Source organism: Ochlerotatus camptorhynchus, unplaced genomic scaffold (assembly GCF_037179485.1).
Source record: "Ochlerotatus camptorhynchus isolate MF236.1 unplaced genomic scaffold, CSIRO-AGI_Acam_v1.1 ptg000165l, whole genome shotgun sequence".
Lineage (NCBI taxonomy): Eukaryota > Metazoa > Arthropoda > Insecta > Diptera > Culicidae > Ochlerotatus > Ochlerotatus camptorhynchus.
Window position 1 is genome coordinate 1,557,446 of NW_027040655.1, and position 18,573 is coordinate 1,576,018.

The 18,573-nt window shown below is 40.4% G+C and overlaps 1 protein-coding gene across 2 annotated transcripts in view; it reads left to right on the plus strand.

Annotated features, from left to right (window-relative positions):
- Positions 1 to 15,894, plus strand: part of Sos (Son of sevenless) — a 52,652-nt gene extending 36,758 nt beyond the window's left edge. Inside the window, exons 5-20 of one of the 2 annotated variants that reach the window (XM_065222300.1) lie at positions 5,154 to 5,354; positions 5,410 to 5,539; positions 5,608 to 5,711; positions 5,773 to 6,002; positions 6,068 to 7,091; positions 7,158 to 7,331; positions 7,401 to 7,496; positions 7,568 to 8,035; positions 8,099 to 8,215; positions 8,287 to 8,950; positions 9,065 to 9,518; positions 13,581 to 14,007; positions 14,083 to 14,229; positions 14,294 to 14,670; positions 14,739 to 14,827; positions 14,901 to 15,893. In XM_065222300.1, coding sequence (XP_065078372.1) covers positions 5,154 to 5,354; positions 5,410 to 5,539; positions 5,608 to 5,711; positions 5,773 to 6,002; positions 6,068 to 7,091; positions 7,158 to 7,331; positions 7,401 to 7,496; positions 7,568 to 8,035; positions 8,099 to 8,215; positions 8,287 to 8,950; positions 9,065 to 9,518; positions 13,581 to 14,007; positions 14,083 to 14,229; positions 14,294 to 14,670; positions 14,739 to 14,827; positions 14,901 to 14,935 — 4,737 coding nt within the window. In that variant the 3' untranslated portion in view covers positions 14,936 to 15,893. Of the gene's footprint in view, positions 1 to 5,153; positions 5,355 to 5,409; positions 5,540 to 5,607; positions 5,712 to 5,772; positions 6,003 to 6,067; positions 7,092 to 7,157; positions 7,332 to 7,400; positions 7,497 to 7,567; positions 8,036 to 8,098; positions 8,216 to 8,286; positions 9,519 to 13,580; positions 14,008 to 14,082; positions 14,230 to 14,293; positions 14,671 to 14,738; positions 14,828 to 14,900 lie in introns of both variants that reach the window. The other variant, XM_065222299.1, reaches the window with a different exon arrangement.
- The last annotated feature ends 2,679 nt before the right edge of the window (positions 15,895 to 18,573 follow it).

An 18,573-nucleotide genomic window follows, 5' to 3' on the forward strand; every position in this document is an offset into this window, starting at 1 on the left:
TCTACTACCACCTGCATGCCGGCTATTCTACGCTGACGTCACTAGCGTATTGTGAAGAGTAGACGCTGATTCTATGCAGAGTGCAGGGCTGGTTGCGAGTCACTTTTTAGTGACTTGGTCACTTTTTTTCAAGCCAGTCACTAAAAAGTCTCCTTTTTAAAGGCCAAGTCACTAAAGTCACTTTTTCTTGTAATCAGTCACTATTTTCAACTTATTTTACGTGAATTTATTTCAAGATAGATTATTCTTCTTGGATCTGAGTGTTCAATCGATGCCCACATGTTGTTCTAATTTTCGAACAATTCGAAGGTGTTGTGCTTCTATAAAGCTTTTTGACGTTTAATCGTCTTTCTCTATCTATTCATTTGGCTAAATAAAACTTCCCGAATGTTCCAGGTTTTCCTAAATTTTAACGGATAATTTCTATGTTTATAATAACAAAGTTCAAAGATAATCAGTTTTAAATAAACAGCTTTACAATAAACTTCATTAAATGTTGAAGCTTAACACTTACTTAAAGAAAGTTTAAGATAATATTCCATGTACAAGTTCAGGATATTGAAACGGGAACATAAGGGAAGTTTAACTTCTGAAAATATAGGCAACTTTCTGGGAGCTTTAAGAACTTCAAAGCGGTTCTACAGGGTGCGTGACGAATTTTTGCAGTAAATTTCAAATAGTAATTTCTCATGCTTGTGCATCATGATTTAGATATATTTGGTAGCACTGGATAGCTTATACTGTTAGGTGTAAGATTTAAACAAACAATGTTGAGTAAACGTAAAGATGTCGAAACAAGAGAGCAATCTGTCAGCCGTTGTCGCTTTGTTGCGCGCCGGAGTATGCATGAAAGAAATAATTCGGTCGGTAAATGTGTCTCAAAAAACAGTGTATAATATTAAAAAAAGGCTTGGGAAAGTGATAAGACGGAGCACCTGCTCATACTGCTAATAAAGCACAGAAATGGCTTACGGAAAATATTTCGTAAATTTGGGAGGAAGAAATTTGGTCCCCAAGCAGTCCCGATATCAATCCGTTGGATTATTTTGTATAGGGCGTCGTCCAACGGGATACCAATAGAACCCCTCACACCACACTTAAGTCGCTAAAAGCTAAAATCAAGGCAGTGATGACATCTATGGATCGAAACATTTTAAAACGTGCATACTGCCGTTTCCGGAAGCGTCTAACAACAGTCGTCGAAAGGGAAGACAATTTTTTTGAATAAATTTACTTACAACTTCCATATGTTGCGATAGAAAATAAATCGCACAAAATTCATTGCTAGAATAACTAACTGGAGTATTTTTCTCAAATATGCCATTTACTGCAAAAATTCGTCACGCACCCTGTATTAGCTTTTGGGAAAATGCAGGAACTTTAAAGAAGTTCCTAGAATTTTAGAGAGCTTCACCGGTAAGAGAACTTCAGAAATACACAGAATTTGAGAAAAAGTGTGGATCATTTAAAGAAGCTCTAGGTACCTCAGAAAAGCTAAAACTAGAGATCTTTGGGGAAATTCAAAGATCCTAAGGGCAGTTCCCGTTACTTTAGTTCAGACTTCGTGAGTTAAGAAAATTTCATGAAGTTCCATGATATGCTGAAGAAAAGCAAATCGAGAACCCTTAAGATTTTCCAAATATTTCAGGGAAGTACAGAGACCTTCAGAGAATTTATGAAAACTTCCAAAAGATGTCAGGAACTTCCTAGAAATTCAGAGAATTTTAGGGAAGTTTAAAAGAGTTCCATTTATTTCAGAGTAGAACCGAGGTCTTAAATATAATGGAGAGTTCTCCAAGAACATCAAGTCAGATCAGATATCGGCTTTTTGTTTATTTAATAAGGCTCAATCGAATTCACTTTAAAGAGCCAAGAATTCTTGTTCATTATACAAAACATCGTAAAACTATATTCAAAAGGTACAGCCCAACAAACGCTTTATCTTCCGCAATCCAATAAGCCTCCTCCATCAGAACGGGATCCGCTTCCAGTGGTTGATGAAGAACAATGAGAAAGACCACGCAATGGTTGCTGCCGAATTAACAGACGATCGCGTGACACACATCGAGAGTGGCCTGCTTCTGTTGAAAGCCGAGTGAACACTCGAGTTTAGATAAGTTGATTAGAGAACATCAACGAAGTTACATGAATTAAAATAAATTGCGAGATCTTTTAGTAAGCACCAATATTTTCAACAAACTCCAGAGAACATCTAAGAAATTTAGATGAACATCTAACAAATTTAGATATTTTTATATAGTTTCATGATATTCAGCGAAGTTCCGCGTTCTTTCTGGGCGCTCAGATAACTTCAGAGCAATCCCATTAACTTAAGGAGATATTCGCAGTGGCTTACAAGGAGTTTTATGATTCGAAAACTTCAGAAGCGCCATGGAATTATGAATATATGTCAGAAAATTTGCCGGAACATTCAGCCTAGTCTAGAAAATTGATGAAGTTATCAATTAGAGTAAATTGCAGGAGCTTAAAGAAGTACCAGAAGTGCAGAGATCTTGAGAAACATTCCGAGAACTTTATAAAAGTCTATGGAACTTAAGGGAAGATCCGAGAACTTCTGGAACTTCTGAAAATGGGAGAGTATTTCAAAAAAGTTTAGTTAGCTCCAAAAATAGGGGGAATTTCTGGAGGAGTTCAGTTCTATTCGTTTCAGAAAATTAGCGGGAAATTTTAAGAAGTTCAGGACTTCAGAGATGTTAGGAAAATTATTAAGGTCTTCACATAAGTTCAGAAGCTCACGGAAGCTTAATTTGTTATTATGTCAATTAAAATCAGGGCAGTACAACAAGCTACATGAGAACTGCTAAAACTTTAGAGAGGTTTTAATAACTTTTGGATAAAGCAGAGAACCTCAGAGCAGTTCCGTTAACATTAGAAAAATTGCATACATTTTATAGAAGTTGCAAGAACCTCAGCGAATTGTTAAAACTTAAGAGAAGATCCATGATCGTTAGGAAAATTAAGGAAACTTTGGGAAGTTCAATAAAGTGCAGGGCAGTTTATAAATATGATGAGAAGTATTGTGAGTATCAGGCTAGCCTTAAAACTATACTTAAAACATGATGCACAAACAAGAACTTTAAGCTAGTTTTAGGAAAATTTTGGCAAATTTCAAGTAGTTTTGAAGTTTTGTAGAATGGACTGTTATTCCATGTTCATCGAAGATTTCTTATGACAATTAACTTGGAGTTCTCCTTAGCATTTCTTTGGAACTATCTTCCGAATTCAATTTTCTTTTAATTTTCCTTGAAGTTCTCATCAGTAAGAAACCCTTTGGAAAGATTATCTGAATTTTCATTGAATTCATTTCAGATTTCCCTTGGAAACACACTCGTTCCCTTGAAATTCTACTCATTCCCGGTAATTTCAGGTTCTTTCATGTGGTAGATAGCCTTGGCTAATACCGTGGATTTGATCATTAGCTTTCTATTCAATCTTTCGCTTTAAAGTATCATATCTTACATAAATGTTTATGAGCTACTAATTGAAAAAGTCTAAAACATCAGGCTTTTCTTCTCTTAGGTCATTTTTTAGTCACTTTATTTTTACAACTATTAGTCACTATTTGGTCTCTTATTTCTTCAACATGGTTACTAAATTCACTATTTTTGATAGCATTGACCGCTACCAGCTGTAATTTCCTGACGCTCAGCATCAACAAGTGCAACGCGACACCCGAGCAAAGTCTAAGTTCAAATTGAAAACTAAATTTGATAGGGTTTTTGATCTAATTTCAGTCCTACTAAGCACGACCCGCGCTTTACCTCTCTTTTCTGAACGAGTGTTCAAAAGGAGTATTTCTATCAAAAAATGACTTCTAAATTTATTCATCTTTCCATACATACAGTTGGATTTGATAAAGTATCACAAATTGTTGAGATATTATTTAAAATCGAATACTGCTTCTTTTTCCCCAATTCATTCTACGAGTTTCAATTCCGTCCTAACGCATTGAAACGCCATTAGATTTTCTTCGTCCTACGGATTAACGTAGAAAAAGGGGATTCGCTAGGAGCGCTTCTTTTGTTTTGAGAACAATGAGCATAAATATTCATACAATGTGCTCTATCAGGATTTATGTTGTAGCTAATGAACTAACGCATCGGAACAAATCTATTTTTGATATGTGCACGGTGAAATCATTGGTATTATTGATCTTTTCTGATCGATAGAACGGAAATGGGCGATTACGACGAAGTAGCGCTCTATTTGGCAATTGCGATCAAACATTTGGGACTTACATTCGACTGTTAACTGACATTCAAACCGCCATGCCATGGAGACTAAAGCTTGCAGGCAGTTTGGCTTTATATGCAAAATCTTTGAAGACTTTCGCGATCCGCTATACCAGCGAGCGCTGTACTATTTGTTAGTCTGGCCAATCTTGGAGTCTAGTGCTGTCGACGGTGGCCGTACCAAGCTTGATGGGCACCTAGACTCGAGAGTGTATAGAGAAAGTTTGTTCACTACGCGCTCTATCATCTACCCTGGTGTGAACTGGCTAATTTGCCTTCTGTAGATCGCTAATTGCTGCTTGAATTATAACCAGCGACATTGATTTCCATGAAATACTTTGGCTGCTTTTCTTCAACGCACCTGAGTGAGTGATAAGACAACAAAACTTCGCACAGCTCACAGCTCCTAATCACGGATTCTGTCATACGCATGGATTGATTTTTACTGTCATAAGCAATATTCAGGAACATAAATTCTACCCGGTGATTAATGTCTTTTTGTAGCAATGAATGCGTAAGATAACAGCAAAGCAATATTGTTATAACACTTGTTAACACTGATCAACCACAATTACTACTAACTCTGTCTCGTTGAAAGATTGCATGTTAATATTTTGGAACTGATTTATAGTACTTATTCTAATATCAGCAACCACCTCTACAACTACTACTACATGTCCCACCACAACCAACTTCCACTGCAAGTGTACACCAAAAAAAAAAAAGACAGGAGCACCTTCATACATTGGAGGCTTAGTGAATTGTGATTTTGAAACTACAGCTCCCACATTCTACAGCATGCTAGACTTTCTACAAGACAACACTGTAGACACCTGTGATGCGAAGTGATTGCACCAAGTCGTTCTTTTTTTTCCAACCCGGTCTTTCTCTCGTCCACAGGTGCTCATGGACATGTTCTACCAGGGCGACAATTCGAGCTCGATGGCACCGAGCCCGTTGCCGCCGACGCCCCGTACTAGTCTCAGCTACGAGGAGGTCGTCAAAGAGCTCATACACGACGAGAAGCAGTACCAGCGAGACCTGCACATGATCATCCGGGTGTTTCGCGAGGAGCTGGCCAGGGTCGTCGACAAGCCCAAGGTTTGTAATAAACGAGAATTGCATACCAACTTAAATATCATGTGCTACATTGCAGGAACTTGACCCGATCTTCTCCAACATCATGGACATCTACGAGGTCTCGGTGACGTTACTCGGTTCGCTCGAGGATGTGATCGAAATGTCGCAGGAACAAACTCCGCCCTGTATCGGTAGTTGTTTTGAAGGTACGTTGCGGGTTCTTGGATGGGGTAAACTTGACGTTTTGATATGGCATGCTTTCAATCTCCTACAGAACTAGCGGAAGCGGCGGAGTTTGATGTGTACGCAAAGTACGCGAAAGATATCACATCGGTTCAGGCAAAGGAAGCCTTAGCAAATTTATTGGCTAAGCCTCAGGTATTTCCATTACTCAATTTTTTTTATTCGCAGTGATTATCATCGTTTTTTTTTCCCCAAGGCGAGTACTTTGCTAATGTCGGCTGGTCACGGTTTCAGGGAAGCGGTTAAGTTCTATCTACCAAAACTACTTTTAGGGCCTATCGGGCATGCACAGTTGTATTTAGATTATATTAAAATTTTACTACAGCTTAGTCCATCGCAGGAGGATAAGGAGAGCTTTGAGCAGGTTCAGGGTCTGCTGAAGCCCTTGCAGTGCGAGTTACAGGGCATATCCTCACGGTTACCTAAGTATGAATGCTTCTACCGATTGCTTTTCCGGGATAGTTGATAACGGAAGTTTGCTTGCCTTGCAGGGAATATTTTGCTAGGGTAAACAGTCGAGCTCGGCGTCAGTCGGCAATCGAAAAAACACGCGACTTACAAAACAGTGTCGAACATTGGGACAAGGACGTAGGTCAGTGTTGCAACGAGTTCATCCGGGAGGATACCCTTGCCAAGCTCAGTTCCGGCAAGCGGCAAACCGAACGGAAAGTGTTCCTTTTCGACGGATTGCTAGTGTTGTGTAAAACTCGTCGGCAGATCGTGCCCGGTAATAATTACGATTACCGGTTGAAGGAACGATTCTTCATGCGCAAAGTGGAGATCATCGATCGACCCGATACGGACGAGCTGAGGTATGCATTTGAGATCTCGCCACGGGAACCGACCAGCGTTGTACTTATTGCGAAAAATGCACAACACAAAAACGATTGGATGGCCGATTTGGTTATGCTGAACACGAAATCCATGCTGGAACGCATTCTAGACAGTATTCTACTAGATATCGAGAAGAAACACCCACTCAAAGTACCTAGTCCGGACATTTATGCATTTGCCGTTCTTGACTCGCCCTCGAATATTGTACTAGAGGAGCGAGAAGGCACGGGTGTCCCATTGATCAAAGGCGCAACGCTGACGAAACTGATTGAACGGCTGACCTACCACATTTACGCCGATCCCATGTTCGTGCGAACCTTCCTTACCACGTATCGGTCGTTTTGTTCGCCCAAAGAGCTTCTTATGTTATTGGTGGAACGGTTTGACATACCCGATCCGGCACTGGTGTATGACAGTGCCAGCGATAAGGATTTCGGGTCAGACACGGACAAGTTTCACAAAAATTCCCAACGGGAAGACTGGAAACGCTACAAGAAGGAGTACGTGCAGCCAGTTCAGTTCAGGGTGCTGAATGTTCTTCGGCACTGGGTAGACCATCATTTCTACGACTTTGAACGCGACGTCGACTTGCTGGAAGAGTTGTTAAAGTTCCTGGAAACAGTGCGAGGTAAATCGATGCGGAAATGGGTTGACTCAGTGCTGAAGATTGTACAACGCAAGGTAATTTAGAATTCCCATCCTTTGAGCAGAAATTTGAATCTTAAATCCAAAAACGTCATTCCACAGAATGAAAGTGACGAGAGCCACCGGCAGATTACGTTTGCCTTCGGCCATAGTCCACCGGCGATCGAACATCACTTACCGTTGAATGTGGGTGAAAACGAATTTAACCTACTGATGCTGCATCCCTTAGAACTTGCACGTCAGCTTACGTTGCTAGAGTTTGAAATGTATAAAAATGTAAGTATTTCAGTTAGTGTTGTCCAATTAGTTGTTAGCATTGGATAATTTAATGCGTCTGTATTCCAGGTGAAACCATCGGAACTGGTCGGCTCTGTGTGGACCGGAAAAGATAAAGAAACTACTAGTCCTAACTTATTAAGAATTATGCATCACACTACGAATGTAAGTACCCACTAATTGGCTGCTATAAAGTAAGTCTTGTAATAACCGAAATATGCACAACCCCCTTGCAGTTCACCCGCTGGATCGAGAAGTCGATTATCGAGGCGGAGAACTTCGAGGAACGTGTGGCAATGGCATCACGTGCAATAGAGGTGATGATAGTTCTGCAGGATCTAAACAACTTCAACGGCGTGCTGTCGATCGTGTCGGCCTTCCAGGGGGCGGCCGTCCATCGGCTTAAGCTAACGCTGGAGGAAATTACCAAGAGCTACCAGCGGGTGCTGGCAGACTGTCGGGAGCTGAACAATTCGCACTTCAAAAAGTATCAGGAAAAGCTGCGTTCAATAAATCCACCTTGTGTGCCATTTTTTGGAATGTATTTAACCAATATTTTACATATAGAGGAAGGGAATCCAGATTTTTTACCAAATACGGAATTAATTAACTTCTCTAAGAGAAGACGTGTAGCTGAAATTACTGGTGAAATACAGCAATATCAAAATCAACCATACTGCTTAAAAGTTGACCCTAGCATTAGGGTAAGTTTATCTTTCGCCTCAAAGCTGGGTTTGATTTCTCCTAACGGGTTCTTTATTTTTCAGCATTTTCTAGAAAATTTAGATCCTTTTAAAGGAATGAGTGTAACCGAGATTCAAAACTATCTCTACGAGGAGAGCAAACGGATAGAGCCGAAGAATTGCCGTCAGCCATTGAAATTTGTAAGTTCTTTTCAGTTAATCTCCAGGGGCAGTCTCCTTCTAACCGTGTGATTCTAATTCTCATATTCCAGGTACGCAAGTGGCCAGACATTCCACTAAAGTCTCCCGGTATCAAGCCGAGACGCCACAACAGTTCGTCGATAAACCTACCTGGAACGTTGCCATTCGTTCCCAAGACCTCGCCGGGTAACAATAACGATAACGGTGGAGAACAGCAGTCACCCCCGGCCACTTCGTCGTCGTCTTCCTCCGTGCTCGATTATTCGATATTTGCTCCCGTCAACATCCACTCTTCGTCGTCATCACAGCATCACCATCACCATCAGCAACAGACGCACCACTATCAGCATCATTCACAGGGCTCGATGCAATATTGTCCGGCCCATCATCAGTCAGGTGGCCAACAGCAAAATCATCACCATCATCATCACCATGGGCATCAGCACAGTTTTTCCCAGTCAGTGGTAAATCTCGCATCAGCGGCAGACCATCAGATGGCGCCGGAGATTCCACGACGCTCCGATAGTATTATCCTAACCTCTTCGCTATCGTCCCAAGTACAGTACAACCTAAACAATAGTAGCCTATCCGAATACAGCAGCAACTCCAGTGTTGGCAGTAAGCTAGTTCCCAGTCCACGCTATCCGTCGTCTTCGATGAGTGCGCTTTCGTCGTCATCGTCGGGTATTAGCGTTTCCTCCTTTTTCGGGAACATGAGCGCATCGAACAGTGATGGTAACAGCAACAATAATCCTTCTACTGCTAGCTTTAAACACACGCCAATGCTTAGTCAAAACAAAGTAGTAGCCAATACGTATGCTGAAGACAATCCCCATTCCATTCTTTCAGCGTCTGGTCTAGGGGGCGGAGGCAGTCTCAGCTTGAGCAGCTCAGCTGCAACCAATGCCGCTAGTATTGTATCGCTTAGCGACGGTCCAGCTGTACCTCCACCACCATCATCACATCCACCAAATGCGGCTGCAGCCATTTCGCCAAGTGCGTCGATGTCCTCGCCATCTGCCAGTTCATCATCGATGGTAACTGCCGTGGGTGCGTCCTCGTGCAGTGGAACCACGGTTTCTGCACCACCACCACCACCAGCACCGTCTTCCGGTGCCGACATTCCGCCTGCGATCAGTCCACGCACCGACAAACCAGCATATCCGCCAGCGCCACCACCATTGCGGAACCATGGCGGAGGAACTGAGTTTTGCTACAACACTTCCGGATTACCAAGCAGTACATCACCGCATGCAACTAGCAGTAGTAGTAGCTTTAGGATTAGTTCATCCAACACTTTGAAGTAAGTATTGTAAGAATTTATAGAAATTTTTAGCATTCCGAACAAGGAAACATTTTCAAGAACCTGGAGATAAAAATTGAAGTTCCTGGAGCTAGAAAAAAAATCAGTCAACTGAATTTTGATTTTTTTAGATCCAGCCCAGTAATTAGATTTTTTGGCTAAATCCTTAAATAGCTCAGTAATAAGAGGACGCAGCATTCATTGACATATTTCAAAGACTTTGGAAAATCATTTCCAGACAATCTTGAACACATTTCGAAGTCCGGTATCTCAAAAATATCTCTTAGAATCAAGTCTGTGATATTGTCCGAGGTATTGCATTTCGTTTTATCTGAGATCACGAATTTTTGTATGGCATAGTGGCCATTTGGCATAAAAGTAGTTATTCCGTAAGTTCCGCGCCTTGGAATATTCCTCAGAATTTTCTTAATGTATCATCCTTCTGACTAACCTTGCATTTCACATCAAAATGCTAGGTAATACGCATAAGAATCATCTGAATATTTCCCCAAAATGTCCTTGGAATGATCACAGAAATGTCTTGAAATTCTCTCAGGAGGGTTCTCCTAGTGATTATCTTAGAATTTACTAGCAATTCGCCTTAGGATCCACCAGGAATTGCCTTCATAATTTTTATGAAGTTCTTACCTTCGAATTGTATTTGAATTCTCCTTACTGGAGTTCTCCTAACAATTCCCTTGCAATTCTCAAACAATTCTACTTAGAACTAGTTAGTAATTTTCCTCGAAATTCATAGTTACCTTAAGGTGATACTCTAAGGAAGCCTTAGCGTGAAACTTTAAATGTACAAATTTCAGCTTCCACAAAACATACAAATTTGAAATTGCTACTCCTTGTTTGCTGTGCTACTACAAACAGAGAGTAGCGATTTCAAATTTGTATGTTTTGTGGAAGCTGACATTTGTGCCTTTGAAGTTTCACGCTAAGGCTTCCTTAGAGTATCACCTTAACCATTCTATTTCGATGGTAGCACAGGTGATCTGCAACTTTTTGGTCCGTATCATGTTTTTCCATCTCCCCTTAAATAGTAAATACTTCAGAGTTGGTTGGAAATGCTATCTAACATGAAGCTTTAGTGTGTTAATTTATTAGCTAGAGAATGGTCTTAGAAGAGGTTAGGTATATTGTTCCGTTAGAGTACGGTAGTATGAAAATAGAATAGAAGTTGAAAATGAGCCAAAGGCCTGTAGATTTGAATACACACTTCAAATCTCCACGTACATCGTACGGGTTAGGCAAAGAAGTGTGCGTTTGACTTTGTACTGTCGCATTAATGGCCCTTCGCTCATTTTCAACTTCTATTCAATTTTCATACTGCCGTACTCTAACGGAACTATCTACTTACGCTCTTCTAAGACCATTCTCTAGCTAAGCTTCATGTTAGATAGCATTTCCAACCAACTCTGAAAATCGTAAACTTCGCGTATGAAGTAACATAAAAACACTTTGAATGTAATCAAGGCGGGAGTAGCCCGTTAACAATGTTGATGATGGTACAGCACGCAACAACCACCCTACTGCTTTATCTCCACTTAGGGATCATCTGGAGTTCTCTATAAAATTCTCCTATAGTTCTCCACATAATCTCACCAACGAATCGCTGGTGTTGCACAATATCGTAGGTGGTACGAATTCAAAAATATTAAGAGCATCTTCAGAATACTCCTAGAATTCTCCACATAATCTAATAAAGAATTTCATGAGGAATCTCGTTCTAGCATGATCGCAGTAGTTCTATCTGCAATTTTGCTCGTAATTCGCTTAGATATTTTTGTACTGAGCTCTATCGGAATTCTCATTTCAATTTACCTGGAAAAGGCCTTACAATTCTCTTAACATTCTTTGCATAATCTTGCAAAAGAGTCGGTATGGAATTCTTCTAAAACTCTTCTAGCAATGCCCTCGGAGTTCTTCTCAAAATTAATTTGGAATAATTTCTTCTTAGAACTACCTTGGAACTCTTCTACGAATTACTTTGAAACTACAATTCCCTAAGAATTCTCTTCGGAATTTCCTTGAAACTATAATTTTATTTCACCAAGAATTCTTCCTTTAAACCCCATTGGATGCTACTGAGACCTACCTTGAAATTCTCGTCGGTATTCCTTTGTAATTCTTCTCTGAATGCTCTTGGAATTATCTCTTGAAATTCGGCTCAGAATTTGTCTGTAATTCTCCTCACAATTCCCTTGGAGGTCTTCTCATAATTGGAATTTTCCTCAGAACTTCCTTGAAGTTCTATTTGAATTCTCCTTTGAGTTCATAAAAAATTTCCTCTGAAATTCCTTGGAATTCTTTTTAGAACTACCTTCAAAATCTCATCATTATCTCCATGAAATGCTAACCTAGGAATACTCAATATTGGAATTCATCTGGAGTTCTCCTCACAATTCCCTTGGAATTCTACTCTGTACCTGAACTACTTTGGAATTCGGCTTCTTAATTCCATTAGAATTCTCAAAATCTTAATCTGAAATTTCCCTTACAGCTCAATGGAATTCTGGTCAGCGTTGCGTTACATTGGAATGGAACTTGAAGGATTACGTTGGAATTCTCGTTAGAAAAATCTCACATTGTTTTTGGGATTCTTCTCAAAACTCCATCGGAATTCTCCCCTGAACCACAAAAGAATTATACTTAGAATACCCTTGGAATTATCCCACAAAATCATGTTCAATTTTCCTCAAAATTCTTCAAAGTGCCAGAATCCTGAGAAAAAAAAACCTTAAGCATTTCTCTAGACTCTAGACCTTGTTTTTTTCTTCAAATCTAGAAACTACCAAAATTTTGAATACGGTTGTGCTACATTACCCAAAATGTCACTTCCCCGAACGCCATTACCTCGAGTGGCAACTTCCCCGAATGAGATTCAGCCTTCTATTGATTGCTGATCGTTTATTTTCACATTCGGGTTAATGGCGTTTGGGGAACTGACATTGAAGGTAATTTAACTAAACACCTTTAAGTACCATAATCTTGGGTATTATTTTAAATTCTTAGTACGAGATGTCGGAAACTTTCCAGTATCTATTTTTTATATCAATCTCCTCTCCGGCCTTCCAAAACTCTTGCTAATGACTCATGTAACAACAACAAAAAGTGCATGACAACTGTTATGCTAAAAGACTATTATACCAAATGACTTTATATCAAATGGGGTAAACATCAACTTTACATGCTATTTAAAAACTTCCCAAATTTGGGTAGAATCCATCCAGATCGGTCAAAACTGAACCTACCCAAAAATGGGTAAACTATGTTCAGAGTGACAAGTTGACAAATGAACAAAGTCGAACGGATTCATGTTGATGTTGTCCATTTGTCAATTTGCACTCCCAATATAGTTTACCCATTTTTGGGTAGGTTTAGTTTTGACCGAGCTGGGTGTATTCTATCCAAATTTAGGTAGTTTTGAAATAGCGTGTACGTCCTAATTCTCGGCATAATAATCGTTAGGCATAAATTCTTTTGGCATAATCAATGGTCGTTTGCATATTTCTTAAAAAAATGGTACTTGAAGCTTTTAAGCGGTCAGTGCACTGTAACAATTTTTTTGAAAAAAAAAAACATTATTATAAAAAGAGAGAGGGAAGGATTAGTAATTTCCATTTTATTGCATTACCTTATTTGCTTATGCTTGACAGTTACGCGTATTTCGTCTACTATGTGCAGACTTCTTCAATGTCTTGTACTAACACTCGACGGTATTAGTACAAAACACTGAAGAAGTCTGCACATTGTACACGAAATACGCTTATTTGTTAAATATAAGCGAATAAGGTAGTGGAATTTAATGGGAGTTACTAAGCACTTTGAGCACTTCCACAGTTGTTAATTGAGATCGTTATAAGCCTGCATTTTTTCATTTAAATATTGTTAGCACGACAATACTCTTATGTCCAGAAAAATCGGGAAGTTTTCCAACCCACTGCGCTTTTACCGAGCTTTACTAATGGAAGCCCCAATCGAGAATCCATGTACTCACACACAAACCTTTGCTGGATAACTCGAACCGATCTAACGACTATTTTCTCCCGACAGGAATCAAAACTGTGATTTCACTTCCGCGAGTAGCGCTCTCAACAACCGCTCGTCGTGTGACAACTCGCCGATTTTTCCGTCGAGCCCGAAGATGCACCCGACGGGAGCGACCACCGGGTCGGCAGCGATAGATTTTAACAGCAGTGCAATCTCGCCCTCGCTGTCCGCTTCGTTTTCGTCGACCTCATCGGCCTACCAGACGACCTACAACAACTCTTCAACGACGGCCGATTCGATGATCCTCAACACGACGGCGGCGAGCAGCGACTTCGGCCCGATTCCAATCTCACCGCACGTGAACGTACCAAATGCACACAATATTCCTCCTCCTATGCCACCTCCTCTACCTCCTAGGGTTAAACGAAAAGAGTCCTCCGGGGAGTCTTCACAGTCTTCGCAGGTACGACAAGCGCCGGACGCACCCAGGGTGAGTGTTTCTAGACATGCCTAGCCGTTCCCGGGCAATACTTAATCGTTGCTTCCATCTGCATCATCCACACAGCTTCCTCCGAGAGATATTAGTCCACCTCCGTTGCCGCCACGTACTCACATCCAGTCGCATTACTTGTTTGGCAACGTGCAACAACAGCATCAGCTGTACAGCTCAGCAGTGGCTTGTGACAGCTGGAATCACGTAAATGTATTCTCGGTGAGTAAGATAGCTATATTCAGAAGTTTCATATTTTTGACTGTTTCAAAATTTGCCCACACAGAAGGATGAATCTCCATCTTCGTCATCCTCCTCGTCGACGTTGACCCGCGACAACCTAAACCAGCACAACATGAGCGAACAACGGCTACTAATGTTACCGCACACCAGCACCATCATGATGCGCCGAAACTCGGCCATGGATCGTGCTTCGAAAGAGAACGTACCAAACATCACCGCTTCGCCGTCCCTCTCCGGACTATCCAGCACGGTGGCGGGTAGTGCTGTCTCCAGTGTGAACAGCGGAGGAGCAGCTGCTGGTGGTAGTGGACCAGTCAGTTTACCACCGTCCGCCATACCACCAGGTGCTGCGAAGAATAAATCTGTTCAAAATTCACCAGTATCACAACAGCAGCCGGCTGTTTGCGGTCGACGGCCTAGGTAAGATTTGTAGGTCTTAGTTTGCACAGAACTTTTCCTAATCAATCCACCGTTCCATGACATTTCAGTACGAATATTTCGCCACGATTTTCGCCCGGAGAAACAACGCCTAAATTACCTCCGAAGCCAAAGCAAACCAATCTGTCGTCACATTCAGGTGGGATGAAATTTTGCAATATAGGTTTGTTGACCTAAAAAACTAAACTAACATAATCAAACCGTTTTTTTAGATCGAACAATGTTCCCCTATCCTAGCACAAACTGACCAAACGGGAAAGGTTGCGGGCGGCATTTCTTACGATAAATGGTACGGTGTGTGCATGTGTGTGTGTGGATCAATCTTGCAACAGGTTAGTAATACAACATATCTCCCACTTTGAGGATGTTGAGGAAGAAGAAAGCAACAAAAATAGTAGGAGCTGTTGGGAGGGTTAATCAAATACCATCATCATCAGCGTTCAGGAACTCATAACAGAAAGAACTGTTAGCTGTTATGAGAGTGAGGCAAAATATCAGCGAAAATGATTGGTTGGAACCAAGTTAGAATGGATTTCGTTTTTCCTGCTTCATTCTAATTGCATGATGCAAAGATAACAAAAGAAAAAAAAGTGGTGCGATCTCCAAGCACCTAGTAGATGTGTTGTAATTATTATAACTTTTATATTTTATACCGTTTCCTAAATTTTATGATTTTATTTCACGACAATGTATAGAAAACGCTTTATGTTAGGGCGTGAGACGGCTTGCAAAGGAGAAAAGTATACAAAACAAATAAAAAAGTGCCATAGTTAGAGGATAGAACGAGAAACTTTTCTTTTCTGTTTCAAGGAAATGTAAGCATGTATGAAACAAACAAAAAATCATAGCATAGAATCTGGATTCCATACTATTCTCGCACATATGAGGCCATCTCTTGTAACGAAACGAAACAAAACAGAAGATTAGACGCAACAGTATCGTGTTCCTATATTTGCTTAAATTACTATATTAGAAGGAAGGATGTAAAGGAGGAAGAACAGGTGATATATGGGTGTAGGTCGTTTCTCTAATGGTAGCCTTTGGCCTAATGGAGGGAGAAAAGAAAAGAAATCTGCGTTAAGGTACCTACATATTTACGAAAGCCAATTTAATAATTTGATTAGACCAAATTTTAAGATTTGTGCGAAACATTAGTTACTGTGAAGAAGTGGACAATACCATATACAAAATATACTGCCGCTCTTCGCATGTCGCTCCCAAAGAAAGTTTTATCAAAACTTAGTTTTTTAATGCAAATGGTAGCTGATCAACCATATTTTCATAATACTGGATGAACTCATAAACTTTGTTCTGAACAAGTTTGGAAAGACAGCCAAATTGGTTGTCTCATCACATAAGAAGCAATGGTACGAATCAAGCTTAAAATGCGATTTTCTCGGCTTGCTGATTTTTGCCATGGGACCGACATGCGAAGAGCGGCAGTATCTTCTTCTTCTTCTTCTTCTGGTTATGGGTGTTGTCAAAACAACCCACTGATAAATGGCACAGCATTTTCGCTATAACGCCAGTCGGTTTTTCATTGGGAGTAGCTTTTTTGTTTGTGTTGTCATTTGAATCAGTGCATTACAATCTTATAGCATTATATGTTTAGACTGATTTCCTTAAGAAACTTACATATATCTTTCAGAGTATCAATGTTTTTGTCATCGTATGCTTCTTGGATTGAGTAATATTTATCAAGGTTGTGTTTATCTCTGGGTATTAGATATTTTATACAGTGGAAAATTATGTGTTCAGAGGTGTTTAAACAGTCGCATAATTGGCAGTACATCTCATCTTTAATTTTCATCCTGCTGAGCCAGAACGGCGAATAATCGTGACCGGATAGCAGCCTGTTGAGTGTTCTTACTTCGGAATTGGTTAGCGGCAGGTTGTGGTACCATGATTTCAAATTTATTCCTGTTTGAAATTTAAAGAACTTCCTTCCTTTGCCATGTTCCTGTGTGTAGTTAACATACCATTGTTGAATATTTTCAGTGATATCGCTTTTAATCCAATTGATGGCATCGTGTGGTAATATCCGATTGTTGGCTATTTCTTTCGTATGGAGTGCAGCTTTCGCCAGGCTATCTGCAATCTCATTTCCTTCCAGGTTCACATGTCCTGGGATCCATTGGATACAGGTGTTACTTATTGATGCTTTTTCAATGATGGTATGTATAACTTCGTCTCTTTCAGTTGATTCAAGTTGACTTTTTATGAATTCGCATCCCGACTTCGAATCGGTGAGAATTACAGCATTTTCGATTTGATTCCTTTCCACGTATTGTAACGCCACTACAATTGCTTCTAGTTCCGCTGACATCGTACATACAGTGTGTTTCAGCTTCAAGCTAATCTTGCATTTGTTACTCTCATCGAAAATACCCACGCCGCAGTGTTCGTCGTCCTTCGACGCGTCCGTATAGATTTTCCGGCAATCCTTATATGGTCCGTGTATTTTCCCCAAAGCTAGTTGTTTTAGTGTTTTTGCGGATGTGTTCCTTTTGGTCCATGGCTTATTGTCCAATTCGGTTTCGACTCGTATGGTTGTTGAGATTGGTTGAATCAATACTGTATGCGTGACCTCGTTGAAGACATGTTTGTAATCCTCGAAAATCTCTTCTTGGAAAGTTAACTTATGTGTTGTTGCATCGTTGGATACATTCAACTTTTGTAGTTGTGACCAGACCGGAGTCAGAAATTGTGCGTGTCTCACTATTTCTTTAGCCGTTATCAACTTTCTACGAAATTGTAGGGGAGGTTGGCTAGCTATAGCGCATAAAGTATTAATTGGTGTGGTTTTTGAACATCCTGTAATCTTTCTCAAACACGTGTTGTTGGTTATCGTGAGTTTTTCCAGGCTACATTTCGATGTGTTTGCATACACAGAAGCACCATATTCTAAGTAGCTTCTTACTATTGCATTGTAAAGAAGGCTTAGAGTTTGTGGGTGACCACCACACTTCGTGCTGCTTATTACCTTCAGCATGTTGATTCTGTCAGTAGCGCGACTCTTAACTTCTCTGATATGGCCTCCATATGTTAGCGATCGATCCAGTGTAACTCCTAGATATTTGTAGGTGTTTACTGTTTCCAAGTCCGTGTTTCCTATACTCAACTTTAATGATTTTTTGTTCCGTTGAAATAGCATGACTTTTGTTTTGCTTTTGTTTATTTTCAGGTTCAGTTGTTCCGATTTCTCCTTGAATTCATCTACAAAAGTCTGCGCCCGGTGTTGCACAGTTTCAACGTTTTTACCTTTTACGATTGCCATGAAGTCATCAGCATATTGAACCAAAATCACTCCATCTGTTGTTCCATTGTGTAGTTGTGCCGTGTAGATGTTGAACAATATTGGTGACAAGACATCCCCTTGAGGCAGTCCATCTTTTACTTTCCTTTCTAGATGTTGTGCGCCTACCTGTATTTGAATGGTTCTGTCGAGGAGAAAGTTTACTATCCAGCTTGTTAGTTCCAGTGGAGTACCGTATTCGTAAAGCACTTGTTCAAGTGTCCCTGTTTTAACGGTATTGTATGCATTAGACATATCTATGAAGATCGCCGCTGCAACGCTACCTTCTCTTTTAATAGAGTTTAGGCTGTTGATGACGTAGTTCAGACATGTAGTAGTGGAGTTGTGCCTTCGGAAACCAAAAGATGTTTCTGGTAATATTGCATTACTCTGTATGAATTGATTTAGCTCAACTAAAACTGCCGTATTGATCATTTTCAATGAGCAGTTAAGCATAGAGATCGGCCGTAAGTTGCTGATAATTTCTGGATCTCGTCCCGGTTTTGGAATTGCAATCACTTTAATTCTGTTCATATTTTCATCAGTTCTTCCGCATTTCCACATTCTATTGAGATCCTCGATTACGCTGT